Source organism: Crocodylus porosus, unplaced genomic scaffold (assembly GCF_001723895.1).
Source record: "Crocodylus porosus isolate Cpor-Errol unplaced genomic scaffold, CroPor_comp1, whole genome shotgun sequence".
NCBI lineage: Eukaryota > Metazoa > Chordata > Crocodylia > Crocodylidae > Crocodylus > Crocodylus porosus.
Genome location: NW_017728932.1, coordinates 16,109,429 through 16,125,450, shown reverse-complemented (window position 1 = coordinate 16,125,450; position 16,022 = coordinate 16,109,429). Strand labels below are relative to the sequence as shown.

At 48.9% G+C, this 16,022-nt stretch overlaps 1 protein-coding gene across 1 annotated transcript in view; it reads left to right on the top strand.

Moving 5' to 3' along the window:
- Positions 1 to 16,022, top strand: part of PIGL (phosphatidylinositol glycan anchor biosynthesis class L) — a 61,905-nt gene that overhangs the window by 29,090 nt on the left and 16,793 nt on the right. Inside the window, exon 3 of the mRNA XM_019545759.1 lies at positions 14,862 to 14,952. Coding sequence (XP_019401304.1) covers positions 14,862 to 14,952 — 91 coding nt within the window. The remainder of the gene's footprint in view (positions 1 to 14,861; positions 14,953 to 16,022) is intronic.

The window sequence follows — 16,022 nt, the reverse complement described above, 5'->3', positions numbered from 1 at the left end:
CCATGTAGTTGCATAAATGCAAAAACAAAAAAGCATCAGATTAAATGTAGAAGTTATATTTATTTTCAGATCAACACCTGTTAATGGCCACTAACCAATGACATTAACCTTTACTTTTTTTTTAAAAGAATTTAAAAAATATAAACACAAAACAAAATCAAAGCTGATGCTGTAAACAGAGGTTTCTTGCTTGCTGATTGAAGGCAGCTTGATTTAAATCTGTCCTCTCCAGTGGAGTTACTGGGGGTTTTGAGCACACAAGGAATGCAGAATTGGGCCCACAGCTGTATCGTACTCTGAAGGTGAAAAGTAGTGTGCCACTGCAGAGGATTATTACTATGGGGCTGAGCACCAGTCAAACTGCTGTTGGCAAGTTCACCTGTAAGGAAGTCACTTTTGTCTGGTCTCGGAAAACCATCAGCTGTTTGCGGAGCATGATTGAGAGAGACAAGTCATAGGAACTGAAACCCACCCTGCCACTCGTTTCCCCTGGGCTTTGGGGGTTTGGATTTAGGATGGCTGGCCTTTTTTAAAGTGCTCCATAAAACAAACTCAAAGCAACTCAGAGCAAAAATAAAATGTCAGATTTCTGTCATAGGATGTTAGTTGTCTGGGCAAATCTTCAATGTAAATGGTTTTGTTGCCTCATCCCAATGTACTAGATTTGCTGAGATGTAGGAGTACAGTCCTCCAGGTAGGATTAACAATTCCATAAATTTGGACCTCCAAAACAATAGAAATGTGTTAGGGCACACAAGCGAGGGCACATTCAGCAGCTTTAGTGACTGTGTTAAATGAAAGTCCAGATACAGGTATAGATATCTACTGAGCTAATAACGTCCTATTCTTCAAATGGACAGAACATTAATTGATAAGAGATTACAGAAGTAAATCTGCAGACTTTAATGTTTAAAAATGCATTCTAGATTAACAAGACCTTCAAAGTGTGCTGTGTCAGCAGACGACCCATTGTGTAAGCTAGGTCCCGAGGGTTTCAGCCATGCCTGGTCTTTGGGAGGGGATTCTTTAGTGGCTCTAGGCCAGGGCAAGGAGTCTGGATTTCTGAAATCTGCTGCTGACTGTGGCACAGAGTGACTCCAATGAGGTCAGACAGTGGGAGTTTCAACTTTACTGCTCATTCCCATACTGTTCAAAATGAGGGTAACGCCTGCTGCGTGTGAGAGGAGGACAGGGAGGCTGGCTTAACGAATATTTGTAAAAGTCTTTGAGATCTTTAAATGGCAGATGCTTTAGAAGTGCAAAGCCATGATATGGAAGTGGTCTTTCATACCTCTCTTATCCCCTGGGGATCACAGAACAGAGAGATAACGTTATCTTTGTTAAAGTAGGATGGACTAGGGTGTGATTGTATCTGTAGCATGAGGCAGGCTCCAGAGTGGTCCATCTAGCTGTTTTTCTGTCAGCTGCTCCAAAAGGTAATATGAAATAGAAGCTAGGAAGTCTTAGAGCCGGGCCTGCAAAGCAGCACAATGGTCAGAAGGAATCAGAACACTTGGTAGAGGTGACATCTTCTGTGCCCGAGAGCTTGCAAATAAAGACCTTTTTAAAAAAACATCTCGTTGGTCTAACAAAAGACATCACCTCTACCATGAGGTCTGATTCCTTTTGCCTCTAGACTAATCTGGCTACATCCTGGATACCTGGCATAATGGTCAAGGTACTAACAGCCTTGATGGAGACTCCTGTAGTCAAACCCGATAAAACTTCTCTGGCTGACTGGGCTATTTGTAGCTCTTGTCTTTGCCCCAGTCCATTCCAGAAGATGCATTTCCGTTTTGATTCAGAGATGGCCCAGCAGAGCAATTGCATTAACACACCGGGGATGGCTGGATGGGACAGCTGTGTTGACAGTCTCTCCTGCTTGGGGCATTATAGACTCTCTATAATCAGCTGAGATCTCTGCATGCTCCAGTGCTTTAGCACTGAACTGAAACGACCTTTGTCTGTTTTGGATGACGAAGGAAGTGACCGAGTTTAGAGATTTGGCAGCCAGTTTGTGAGATCCTGCAAAGGACATGCAAACTGCAATGCCAAATAAGGGTGCGTGAGTCTGTCCTACTGTAGCAAAGTTCACGGGCAGCGTGCAGAGCCGGCTAGTCCATGGCTGGAGGGAGAGGCGTAAAAGGGACACAGTCACCTTGAAACCCTGTTAATAAAACTAAAAAACAAAAATCAGAGTTAAAGGGATTTGGGATCCTGTCCTGGCTCCTCGGACCACAGCCCAGTTATAGTTTTACAGTTGTGTTCTCCTGTTTTTTGTAAGTTGGTTTCTCCCTTCCCTTGTGCTGTGTGCTAGACAAACACGTCCAATGGCAGAGTGCTTTTTCAGTTATAGTGCCTAGTATTTGTATTGCGGTCAAATCAAGGGGCGCGGCGTGTGTGCACACACCATGGAAAACTCTGTGCTTGGGTAAGCTGACAATCTAAGGAAAGGAAAACAGTAAATTGTCTGTTCGCAGAGTGCCGGCCAAGTTACTAAGCAAACACAGGATAATTCTTCCTCGACCTCTTGATATTATAGGACTCATAGGAGTTACTTGTCAGAGGAGCGTATACAAGCACTTGCAGGCAGAACGGGCTTGTTTTTAAGTTGACCGTGTGCCTTCAGATCCACTGCTGCATAGCGATTTTGTTCTCATGTGTGCTGTGTGACATTTCAGTCCAAGGGATCAGAAGTCAACACTGCCTTTCTTTCAGTTTAGAAAAATGCTCCCGTCTAATGTTCACTGTGATTGGTATAAAAACTGCAAGCGACACAGGTAGGTCTGATAGGCACCAACATCGTAAATGGTCCCTTATACCGCACAGGATCCTTTAGATTAGAAAAGCTCTCTCATCCCTCTCCCCTAAACTTCCCTCCTTCCCTAGAACAAATGTGCGGAGACCTGAGCTGAAGGTCACCTGGTTGAGGCCTTGACAAGGGAAGCTGGATTCCACAGTCAAGGTCCGTGCTCCGATTCCAGCCTGGGGACTGTTTGCTCGAATATCTCAGATGCAGTATCACAAAGGGAGAGAGACAGTCTCCAAGGTAACCAGGATCCAATCCATTTAAAGCTTGATAGGTGAAAAATGCACTTGAAATGGCACCCCAAAAAACAAGCTGGCAGTCCATTTCTATCCTGGAGCGTGGGTGTGATGTTAACCCCTCTGCTGCATTCTCCCCAGTGATTCCAGGAGCCTGTCCCAGCCCAGTGCAGCGATCTGGCCTCGTGGTGGCAAAGCTCTCCAGCTCCAAGATAAGGAGGACACAGGCTGTCCCAGTGCCAGTGCTGAAAGCTCAGCAGGACCCTTCCATTGTGAACAGGAGTGACGAATTTGAGCGCGCTCCCTTTGGTGAAGACGTCTAAACGAACTAGCTCTGCTAGTTCCTGTAGCAGCATCCTCCACCTCCTCCCTGCAAAGTCTGGCTGGTCCAGGGTCCATTTCCACCACCTCGCTGCTAATCCAGGCCCTGATCTTGGCAAGGCTCTGGGCAGCTCATCACTGTACTGGCTGGTTCTGTCCAATGGAGACGGGAAGCAGTGTCAGCATTTTGCAGACGCTGCTGCCTGTATGACTTCACAACTTCCTACCTCTGCCCTTCGTACACTTGCCAGACAGAAGGAGCAGCAGAAGAGGACCTCTGGACTCCCCGAGACAAGGATCTTGATCCAAACAAACAATCGTCCAACACCGTCTCCTGGGTCCTCTGAGCCAAAAAGGCCTGACCATGGTCAAGGACACCTAACAGCTGCAGGCACTGCTGGAGTTACTGGCCAGCCTTCTTGGTAACACTCCTGGTCCCCCGAGGACACGAGTCCCCAGGAAGGAACAATATCATCAATGTCATAATGAGATGTCTTGAGTAAAGGGCTAATCACTGCTTCTTTGGGAGAAAAGGGGCAATTTCAGTGTAACCCTATTAAATCCAGCACTTTATCACGTAACTGAGCTCCCTTCAATTCTAAAAACAGCAACAAGACCTTCTAGAGAGAAGGGTCACAGCTGCAATAACTGATGGCCAAGTACAAAAAAAATCAGTGTTCCTAGGGGATTTTTTTGGTTTCACAAGTCCAATAATCAACGTGGCCTTGACTCTGGCCGGGGACCTGATGGGAAGTTTCAGAAAGCTGTCAGCATGAGGAAGTCAGAGCTGGTTTATGCTTTGAAAAGGCCTTGGAAAAGGTCACGATACAGTGTAACTAGACAGAAGAGTATCATGCAGAGCTGTGTGGGGAGAAGGGACAAAAGGTTTAATCTCCCATGCCCTCCATTTGCAGAACTGTCATCAGTTTGTCAAGCATTTTTTGCCGCAGAATTGTAGCCTTGGTATTAAGAGTCCTGAAAACTAGAAGAGCAAACCAGTCTGACCAGTGAGGGGCAGAGTGGGTAGTCTCAGCGGTCCCGTATCTGCAGGGCTGGGTCTGATTTAGCCCAGGTCCCATAACAGGCATCCATCTGGTTCTCCAAGAAGCATTTGGCATGCTCACACCAACCCAGGATGCGCAATTACCAGCAAGCAGGAGTTCGGGTGTGCAGATACAATTCCTCCGGAGTGTCAGACCTGGGGGGAGAGAGTGAGGATGTTCTTCCCATTACAGTAAATGCTTGAGCATGGTAGATAATAACACGATCCCTTCTCTTCTTAAGATGGCCAAGAGTATCTGGAAGAAAAGAGTTATTCCAGGGCTGGGGGTGAATTTCAGGAGAATGCTGACAGTAACGTAGGAGCCTTGAGACTTGCTCAGGGTAGCAAAGTTTCACTCCCAGGTAAAAGCTGGCAGGAGGAGCACTGTGGTGCAGTGGGTTGAGCTGGGAGCCAGGAGCTCACTTATCCTGCTCCTGATTCAGCCAGTGACTCAGTCACTTGCCTTGAGCAAGTCTCTGGAGCTCTTCCCACCACCGTTAGGAAATAGGGATAATATTACTGGGAGGAGACTAACCCTACTATTACTGGGGTTGGTATTACCCCTCCTACCCCTCCCCGCATGGGAAAATTCACTAACGAGTATCTGGAAAACACTGAAAATGCAAAGGGCTGCAACAAGGTTTTGGTTGTAGCCGTGTTGGTCTAAGGGCTGCGACAGCGAGAAGTCCTGTTTATCGGGTGACCCGCAGGGGCCTGGGCTCTTGCTATAAGTGCGCAGTGACAGTTTTTAACAGGGCCTTCTTTGAAGACTCCTCCTGTGCCTCAGAGGTGATGGGGAGCTGTGCTGGTGCATTGGGAAGGGCTTTCCAAGCTGGGGGGCAGGGAGCTGCAAAGGAGCAGCAAGGACTTCTCGAGTTGTATATCATCGAGAGGATCCAGGGAATGGGGGCGCGTATTCATAGCAGATGGTGCTTCTGTCGAGCTCTGCTCTCCGCTCTCGCCAGTTAGTCCTCTGCATGTGAGGCCTGTACATACATATTTTAAAATATCGAAGATTTTCCTGGTTTACAGCTTATTGGGTTTTTTGTCACTGATTTTTGTGTCGCTGCTGCTTTCCCTTTCCAAGGCACCATGCAGAGGCTTTGCCTCGAGCAAACAATCTCTGATGCCGGGTGAGATTGCCTTTTCCTGGAGGAGTGACGAGAGCACGAAGGCCCGGCCTGAAAGAGTTAATCCAGTCGAGGCCGTTGGCAATCTTGACCGGTCTTGGAAATACTGCTGGGTCCTGATAGGCTGCCAGCAGCCTCCCTTTCACCCCACCATGTGACTAGTGTAAACAGCCTTTAAAAAGACTTGCCAATCAAAGTGGGAGGCTTTCTAGTGGGCCAAAGTTCAGCAACTACATCACAGTCCCTGTGGCAATGAGACGTTCTCGCTGTGGAGCAGCAGGCAGTAACAGGGGTTACTATAGATCACTGGAGCTGTTGCTATAGCAAACCCATTGCATAATGTTCACGTTAAATCAGACAGTGAGAGAGTCAGCTAAATGATACAAGTCGCTGTGTTTCACTCGTTGCTCCTTGTGCAGAGCCAGAGCCCCTCTTCCCTGCCGGAAGTGAAGTTACAGGTCCCAGCTGGGCTCTCATGCAATCGGTGGCAGAGCTTCCAGGAACTTCATGGGGTGGGGTCTGGCCTGCTCTTCACTGCTCACGTGGGCCAGACTTCCAAGACGCTGCCTGGCCTGAACAAGGACTTTTCTCGTTAGCAACGGTTGCAGGATCGGGCCCCCGGTGGGACAGGGGTGTCTTCACTTTCAAGGCATTCTGATAAACAGGAGCGACCTCAGGCATGCCGCGCACCAGTGAAAGGTCTGCCCAGCGGGGAGCTCACAGCACGTCACGCTCGGCAGGACTGGATGAGTCCAGTGTGGCACAGGGAGAGCACATCTGGGCTGGAGTCAAGTGAGAGCAGGGAGCCTGGTATTTTGCGACATTGCAGGCTGCATTTGGTCCCTTCTCTGCCCCCCTGGGGTCCATGCCATGTTAGAAGATAGTGCCCATGACTTCACTGCTCCCTGAGAAGACTCACAATTGCTGATAGCTTGCTAAGTCCGCCAGCTCCTCAGCTTTCCCCTGCAGCCTGCCTGGGCCTTCCTGGGGTCAGGAGTGGATGTTGAGCCCCTCAGCATCTGGACGGCCTGATTTGGCACTGTTCAGTTTGGTGACAGATCTGCCCTTTACCGAAATGGTGTTGGGTCACTTCCCATATAACGGGGTATTTGTTATGCTGTGAGCAGACAGACCTGGTATTAAGAGCGTGCTGAAATGGCTGCTGAGTGTGTTTGGCACGCAGAGGAGGCTGCGTTTCAGTCCTGCCTTTCAGCAGGATTTTGCTGGGGGTCATGAGAGGCTTGCCGTTCTTCCCCCAACTCCTGGTCCTGCTCCAGTGCGGGGCAGGATCCTGTTCCCGTATTTCAGCAGGAACTGTGCATGCCAGCATGGTGGGAAAGAGCCAGGTAGAAGGAACATATTGCAGTCCTGTTCCACAGGACTAGTTGCCCCTTCTGTGGTGTCAGGAGCGTGAAACCTCCTGCCTGGTGCCTTGGGATTGGAAATGCTTGCATGTCTAGAAGCAGCTGTGCCAGGCTTCGCCACCCCAGCATTTCACTGCATGCAAAGATGCCTTTTCTACAAAGGGTAAATCACCCTATCCTCCTGCCCTTCCAGCCTCCAAGGTCTTTGGTTTGATTTTTATAAGGCTTTTTTGCCTAATATTCCTGTGTTGCGGGGCTTCCAAGCCCCAAGTGGATTTTTGCCTAACTAATGTTGATGTGCCGTGGAGTTTCCAAGCCTTGCTCAACAACAACAAACCAGCCAACGTGGCTGCACCTCCAGCGTGCTTCGCACGGCTGAGACATGGTGCCGGCTGTGCAGTGTCTCTGGGAAAATCCAGTGAGATGCTTCATGACAGCTACGCTTAACGGCAACTACGTCACCGGGAATTAAGGTTATAACAGTAATTAGGAAGGGGCTTATTAATGATCAGATCAAAGTTTGAGGCAATGCAGCTGGTGGCTGAAGTCCCTTGGGTCGCTTGTCAGGCACTTTGGGCGCAGGATGATAATGTGGACCGACCATGGCAAACTTTGTGCTGGGCCTAGGGAGGCATCGGACTGAAGCACTGTGTTGCCTATGCCTTGGCCCCGTGATTTTCCTGTCAGATGCCGGATGGCTGTGTTCGAAGATGTTTCTGCTGCAGGTGAATCAGCATCTGATGCTAGTGGACCAGGCATTTGGCAGTGACGTCTGTTCTGGAGGATGACCAGGAATGCGCTTTACCAGTAAACACGCAGCCCCAGAATGGGCTGGCACCCACTAACGCTGTAGATTTCCTGTTATTAGTCACGGTCCTTGCATGACATGGGGACCTGACCAATGTGCTCTGCACTACGCCTTTCAAAGGGGTGACCTGACTTTGCTGTTGAGAGTCTACTGCTTATTACAGGCTGTGCTGTTACCTACAGGCATTCGGGAGGTTGTCACCACTCAGCTGTTTTGACAGACTATTTCAGCAAATGCTGGGAGCCAGACTGGAGCTGGGGCATGGTGGCTGCATCTCGTAGCCCCAACAGATTCCCCAGTGTGAGCTTTGCTCAGTTGAAGCACGTGCTCTCAGGTGAGGCGTGCTGTCCCAGAAGCTGCCCCTACTTGGCCTCTTGCTGCTGTCCCCAGCACGGGCACACGTCTCACCGTGCTGCTCACGTATGCAACCCCCTGTGGATCCGTGTCTGGGCTGACACAGGTGCCTCTTTTGACAGTAGGTTGGGCTGACAGAAGCAGAGTCCCTCCCTTCTTTCAAAGCTGTGCAGGACCGCCGCCTGGCACTCCAGCGCTTCTGCACTGCATCAGTCAGCGGTGTGTCCTAAATGCCTATTCTCTTCTACACGTCCTTATTCTGCACTCATCACAGTCGTACCCAGGCACCTTCTGGGATTGGATTAAGCATCCTGAGTGTTGTGTGCACATTGCCCTTGAAGCAAGAGGTGGGGAGGCCTGTGGTGGTCCTGAGTTCATTCCCAGTCTTGGCCCACACAGATGAGGTTTCCCTTTGTTGTGGGAGGCTCCATTATGCCTCACAGGCAAGGTTGTTGAAAGCACTCTGCTTCTTGCACCTCACTTTAGATATGTGGGTCCCAGGCCATGGGGAGCCTGGAAGACTAGGACTGGGCCTGTGAACTTGACTTGCTGCCCTGTGGGAAGGAGGGGAGGACGGGTTGGGTGAATTTGTTGTGTCCAGCACTGCTCAGGAATACATATGTGCTCTAGATCCTACAGGATGCTGTAGGAATAGCAAAGCTTCCATAACACCGTTCCTCCAAGGGCCTGAAGCTCCTTCCCCATGCACCCATGTGTATGACTAATCCTATTTTGCAGATGTCAGAAGTGAGATGTGGAAAGGTTGTGAGTAAGTCAGCAGCCAGGTGATGTAGCATCCTGTTTGCTGCCCTTGTCACTGGACCAGGCTGGCTCTTCCCCACGATAACTGAATAGAGTCCTTAACCTGCACAACCTTGATCTCTGCCCAGTTCTACCCCTGAAAGCCACCGCCACTTGTTTGTGTTTCAAGGCAATGAATATGAACTTGTTCCTGCAGAGCCTTGTGTTGTAATTTATCAACAGGGCTCTGAAGCACAGACGTCAAATGAATACCAGATTTCAAATTATGATAAGCAATTGTGTCATCTCTGTGAATAGGCATTAAACTCTGCTGAGAAATCATCAATAATGCGTTTTAAAAAATCAGACAAGTACAGGGGCACAGGGATAACTTTGTGTAAAACAAATGACCCTGTGGTTTGTAGCAGTCCCTTTAAATTTAATGCAGATTGTGCTTATTTCTCAACCAGTGACTTGCGATCATGCCCGAGACAGAAGTCTGGGACCTGAAGATCTAGCTCACCACCTGTTTCCAATAAATTCATGGCAGGTATCTGGAGTACTGACAGAGGCAGATGCAGTGGGATTTTGCCTAGAACAGTGGAGAGGCACATACAACCTGCATAGATTTTAGATGAAGTTGAACTGACATCATCCAGTAACTTGCAGATACAGCCCTTCTCTCCCCTTAGTATAAGAGGTGCCCAGCATGGTCACTTATAATCTACGCCTGTAGATTTCTTCCAATGAAGCTCTCCAGGGATAGATCATAGAGGTCAGAGATGGAAGAGGACCGTGACATCCCTGTATAGTACTGTTCTCCACGGCTTGGTAGTGTCTTGTCCAATCTTATTTTAAAATGTTTTGAGCCCTGCCATTTTCACCACTTCCCTTGAGAGCGTGTTGCATAGCTGGGCCAAATCCTGAAGCCCCTACTCAGTACCTTGCCAGGCTGGTCTTGCACAGAGGCTGCTTGTTTTCCAGGGTTTTGCCAGTCTTGGTGTTTTAGGATAAGCCCATGCTCGTTGCATGGTTTCCCACTGGATCATGGGACATTCGTTCCTGGTTCATTCTGTATTTTAGCGCTGCCCTGTTTAACTGCGCCTCAGCTATTTCCCAGATCCTTTATGACGTAGGGCCAGAAGGGCCTGCTGGGTCGTGGAGTCCGATCCCATGTATTCACAGGCAGGCATTTGCCTTAGAATTCCCCAAAATAGCCACTGCAACCCCCCAAAACAGAAATACCAGGCACCCCATTGACAGGCAGCCATGGCCTGGCCTGTGCCTTGCTGCTGCAGTAACAGGGAAACAACTTGGTATTTTTCCATGTACATCCTGGACTTGTGCTGAACTCTAGATGACAAGCTCCCCAGTAAGCCTGCAGCACCTGTTTTTCAATATGACATGCTGGTGGACACAGGTCAGATCCTCAGATCTAGTAAGGGGTTTCTCAGAGGCCCATGTGCACCCAGTCAGGATGTTCCCCACTGCAGCTGATACCGAGTTGGGTACCTACCAATGCAGGGGCTTGCAGGCTCTCCCCGGCCGTCCCTTTACCTCAGCCTGTTCTTTAAAGTTAAAAATCCACATTGAACTTCACAGAGGGTGAAAGAATAGCCCCTCTTAAGCTGACACTGCAATCAAAAGGTCTCCTGTTACGTCTGGTCATCACACAGCTTCTCTGCGTACTAGCCTTGGTTTATTTTGTGAGTCCTTTGCTTTCTGATCTGGATTCAACCTCCCAGATGTTCGGTTAACTCCCTTATTTTAACGGTATACAAAGGGCACCCTTTGTTCCAACAAGCACACTGCAGTCATTGTTCTCAGCCGGGAACCTACCGCGCGACCGTTCACCTGTTTCCTATGTGACCTGCCATCCATCTCCCAACCTTTGTGCTGGCTTGATGTAGAATTATTCATTCAGGCAGGGAAGGGGAAAGGAATCCATGCAAAAGTTGTTTCCTGGTCAGTAGCCTTGGATTGATTAGGGTCATGCTACAGGACAAAGAGGCAGCAAGGAAGTTAGGCTGAATGGGAAACTCTTTCATCTTTACCCTTTTGGAATTCAGTGGAATGGAAAATCAGACCAGTACCTTGAATGTTTTGCATTTGATATGTTTGAGAGGAAAGGGGGCAACTTCTTCCAGGAGCAACAGAGCCAAGACTATCCTAAACACAAGTGTCTCCTCTGGGACGTATTTGGTAGTTGGTCTAATAAAAGGTATCATTTCTGAACCAAGAGTTCTAGATTTTTGCATTCCCCTGGGACAGCCACTTCAGTAAGTCCTGTAGACTTCGCACAAGCTGGCTGTTCAGTTCATCTTAATCTCCAGAACGATCAGGAGAGCCTGGCTTAGGATCAAAGACATTCCACCAAGGCTGTAGGAGCGACTCCATGTGCAGTGCACTGGCAGCAACGAAAAGGCCTCTATAAGATGAACAGAGCAACTCAGGTCAGAAGCAAGTCAGCTGGCCTACAAAAAGGATATATAGCCAGGCCATGTACGGCAGGCGAAGGTCTTACAGCCTCCATCAGAAATACAAAGCATTCCCTCCGGTTTTGCTGCTTCTCTCTGCCCTTCCTCCGGTGAGGGTTTGCAAAGGTTTTTTTTCCCCCAACTACTCGGTTGGTCTAGTAAAAGACATCACATCGACTCAAAGAACCTTGCTCTCCTCCAGCGATGCGTTTTCTCAGAGGGGCGACCTCGCAAGGTGACTAAACCTTCAGGGTGGGCCAGTATTGCCGGCATCGTGCTCATTGTGAGAGCACACGGTCAGATGGTCCAAGCAAACCAAACAGACAAAATACAGCAGGCGAGAAAAGAGGGCCAAAGAGAAGATTTACATCAAGCGTTGCCTTTCTAGCTGTTAATATATTTCCCATCCTGGGAAGCTCCATCCCAGACTGAATCGTGTGTTGCCCACCACTGAACTGCGTGGTGCATTTGCTGAATGCGAAGAGCCTGCCCCGCCAGGAGAGAGCAAGTGGATGGGGGACAAAGGGGAAACAAGCCTGCTCTGACAGACAGCATTGGCACCACCTGGGACCGGACACGGAGAGCTTTCGGCCAGGTTTTCCTGGTGGTTGCTCTCTGGACTGGTACCTTTCCTCAGAGACTCCTCAGCCTTTTGCATGCGATGTCCCTGGGGGGGACCCCTCCAAACAAGCACTCGGTTGACATCAGGCTTTTGAACTGAGCCCCTCTATCCCATCCCATCCCATCCCCCATATCTCCCTGCTGCCCCCCAGCAATATGACCCCAGGGTCCTGTGCAGCCTGTGATTTATGGCTTGGTGATTGACAGCACCAACAAGGAGATCTCTGGGGCAAAGGCCACAGGGGGTAGGGAGGAGGGAGATGTCTCCTGGGACCGGCTCTAGTCTGCCCCTGGGAATGTGCTAATTTTCACTCCATTACAGTCCTTTATCTCAGCCCTGGGACCTTGAGCTCAGAGACATTGCTGTAGTCAGAAAGGAGGAGTGCTGACTTAACTGCTTAATTACCAAATGCTTCTAAGGACCTGGGCAAGGTTCTCTGGGTAAACGTGATATCTTTTAACTATTTAGTTGATCTAATAAAAGACTACATTTACCCAAAGATCTTTATCTGCCTTCCTTAGACCAATACAGCTACAACCAACAACTCTTGAGAACCAGGAGCGTTTAGGCTTATGACAGTCCTGTGCTACTGCCACCTCTTGCTGTTCAGGATGGGATGCAATTCACAGTGGGTTAGAGCTGGTTTTTAGGGTGACTTCTCAATGGAGTGATAATTCATAGAGCAGGGGCAGATTATTGGCAGTATTTGTATTGCAGCAATGCCTTAGAATTGCCTAAGTGCCAGGCACAGTGCACACATTTACCAAAGACTGTCCCTGGAGTCAAGTGATCAGTATGAGAGTCTATATATACGACTCTCTCTCTCTCTCTCTCTCTCTCTCTCTCTCTCTCTCTCTATATATATATATATATATATATATATATGACTGTCCTTGGAGTGAAGTGATCAGGTGCCCAGTCTGAGAGTTTACAGCCGGTGCAGGAGAGTTGGTGTCTGGGGTCAGCTGTGCTGCTGACATCTCCTCATGTTGTTGGGCAAATCACTTCCCTTCTGCCTTTCAATTTACCTGTCTGCAAAAACAAGGATGATGATGTTTCCCTTGCTGCAATGTGGGGGTTGACAAGCTACAAGCTGCCTCTGTTCTCGTGCATTTGGGTGGACAGCATTGACATCTCCCGCCCCACTCCCTGGCAAGGTGATGTTATGCAGGAAAGAAATCCTCTTGCTTGCTAGGCACAAATATGTCTCTTCAGGGGACCCTGATCCAGGGAGAAAAGCATGGCCACTTGCAAAGTGGGCCTGTTTTAATTGGTTTGGTGTGCATGGGGTTAATCTCCACATGCCTTCAGATTTTGTTACCAGGGATCCTGAACAGTTGCCTCCAGCTGTTGATTTCCATTGAACTAGGGTGACCTTTATCTGTCTAAACTAGTTAAAACCTGCTCCACTACCCAGCAGTGTTTCTGGAGGCAGCCCAACAAATGGAGAGCAGCAGCGGTGACGCTAGCAGCCTTCCAGACAGTGCTATTTCCGTCCTTCCCATTTCCTTCCTGACCTCTTTCTGTTGGGGCTCACCAGAGGTTTCCACGAGACACTTTGCTGGCCCTCCCTATCTTTACGCTGGGTTGTAGAGAACAGACACTACCCAAGCCATGTAAACGAAGAGTTTCTGACCCATCGCCTCAAGCTGCTGCCCGTGACAGAGGGTGGTGTTTCCACTCTAACTGGTCACCAAGTAATCCCATTTAGCCTGTCTTCACTATTAGCAGGTTGCCCATTCGTGTATCTACCAGGCTTGAACAGGCTGAACCTCCATTCAAGCAGCCTGTTCAAGCCTTGCTTGGAGCACATGCCACTTGGGATAGGATCACCATTTTAAGACCTGATTTGGTTTGAGCCAGGAAGCCTCCATGACATGCGGTCAGTGATATCTGGGGGCCACTTCTTCACTAGGGCAGGGCTGAGAAGCATTTTATTTTATGCAGGGTAGCGGTAAGCGTGGCAGGATGCTGCGACAGGCCAGATTTCAGAACGTAGGCATTGCCCTGTGATGAAACGCGGACGCCCGGGGTTAGGTACGTCAGACTAAGATCTTTTCTCTGGTAAGAGGACTTAGCAGAAGTTCCCACTGTTGTGAATTGCTGGGCAAGGTTGAGTGCCAATGGAAAAATGGTTTCCATTGGTGCTGCTGCCGTATCGATCCCTTCAACCTGCTCAGAGTAGGGCTAAGCAAAGCAGTAAGTGAAACTGCTGGCAGGCAGTGTGCAGGAGGGCTCATGCACCTCCAGGATTAACAGCAGTGTGGGTGGTTGTTTTTTTTGCCAAAAAGCTCTGGTGTGACCTTGACCTTGGGATGTGAAGAGCAGCATGCCAAGGAGATGCTTTTGTGTTGCCTTGATGCAGAGGTTACCATCCCTTTCATCCTGGGAAGTGACACGGTGCCTTAGGAAGTGGAGTCTCTGCTCTCTGCAGCCAACAGCTGGGACCGTTATGAGTCGAAACCCCATGTCGATATGAGAAGGTTATGCCTTAGCGGTCTGCTAAGCTGCCTTGAGGCAATAATCAGACTAGCACAGGACAAGAGAAGAGTTAGAGAAAGAATGGCTTAACCAATCCTCCTGGGTCTCCATGGCCTTAGGCTGTCCTAGCGTTGCTAATGGCTGTATTATTATCAATGTAGGACCCCCCCAGCAGAGTGCTAGGCACTGGGTGATGCTTGAAAACTGGGAATCAGAGTCTGCTCTCAGTTACATCGTTGTCAGTCTGGAATAAGTCCACTGACTTGAGTGGATTTACTGCAGCGTACCCTCTCCTCCCCCATGTTCACGTGGAGTGTTAGGCTTTGAGGAAGTCACTTTAGGGAGATGGGTGGTTTTCTTTGGTCCACCAAGTTGTCTTGGTTCCCGTCTCCAAATAAGATAAGAAGAGTGGTCTTTCTTCAGCCTGGTCTGGGCACTGGCAGCGGCGAGGTGATGGACTGTGCTTTTGTTTCTAGGGCTCTTCCGGACAATCCAGCTGTCGAGTGGGACAAGCAGCTCCTCTCCACCTTTGTGCTGAAGCACATAGAGACCAACAACATCAACCTGGTAATGTGAAACTTTCTGCAGGACAGGGGTTTGTCCTGAAGCAGGCTGCTCATGTCTCACATCTGCTCTTTCCTGTACAGCAGTTTCTGTAGAGTTTTGTTTAGTTTTTTTTTAACTGCTGGAGGCTCCCAGGAGCAGACAGAGTTCTTCCCCCACCGTGAATCAGACGCTATATGATCTTGCCTCTTGCTGTAATTGGGTCCTGTGGGGCATCCTTTATGTGGGATTTTTACCAACCTCAACCAGACGTCACCACCTTTATCTGAACTTCAGCTTCTAACTCAAATCTCAAGACAAAAAAACTTGAGGCAGTACACTGTTGAGCCTGGGAAGTGGGACCATAACCAAACCCCAGGGTTGTTAATGGAAGTTAATCTTTGGCTGAGCCCTTCACCTGAAATGAAATGAAACCTGAAAGTGTTGCCTCCCATGGTTTTACTTACTGATACATTGTGGTGAGCATTTGTGCTCCATTCTTGTTTCTAGTCTTCTGCGGGTGCCAAAGCTCTTCCGTGGGTCTTTGCTAGGTGAAGCCAGGTCAGTTTAACCCTCTTCTAAATATATATGTTAACAACTGCTAAAAGTCCAGAAAAAGAGTAAAATAGCCTCATTAAGCAGAATGGGAAAGGATGATGTTGGAAGTTAATGAAAGATTGCACATCTAGAAACCTTCGTTCAGGTCCAGGTTGGGCCATAGGCTAGTCTGGAGATATCTTATCGTAGGCAGAGGTGAATGTTTGTCCACATCTTAAAATCACAAGCTCATCAGAGCTGTTCATCCTTATCCTTGAGGAACCCAGAAGATAGGGCTGGTGCTCAGGTTTGAGGTACTCTCTGCTCAGCCTGGCTTTCATCTTACATGAAATACAAAAGCATCACTGCAGTACGCATGACAGCAAAGGAAACCAGAGACTCTGCAGTACGCACCCTGAGTCCTATGTAGCACAGGAACTGAGAGCCCCCGGAGCGCAAGAAACAGCCTTGTACTTCCAACCGTCTATGGATTCGGAGCCTAATTTCCCATGAAATCCATTGTGGAGCCCAGAGGAGTGGCATGCAGCTCTCCTGGC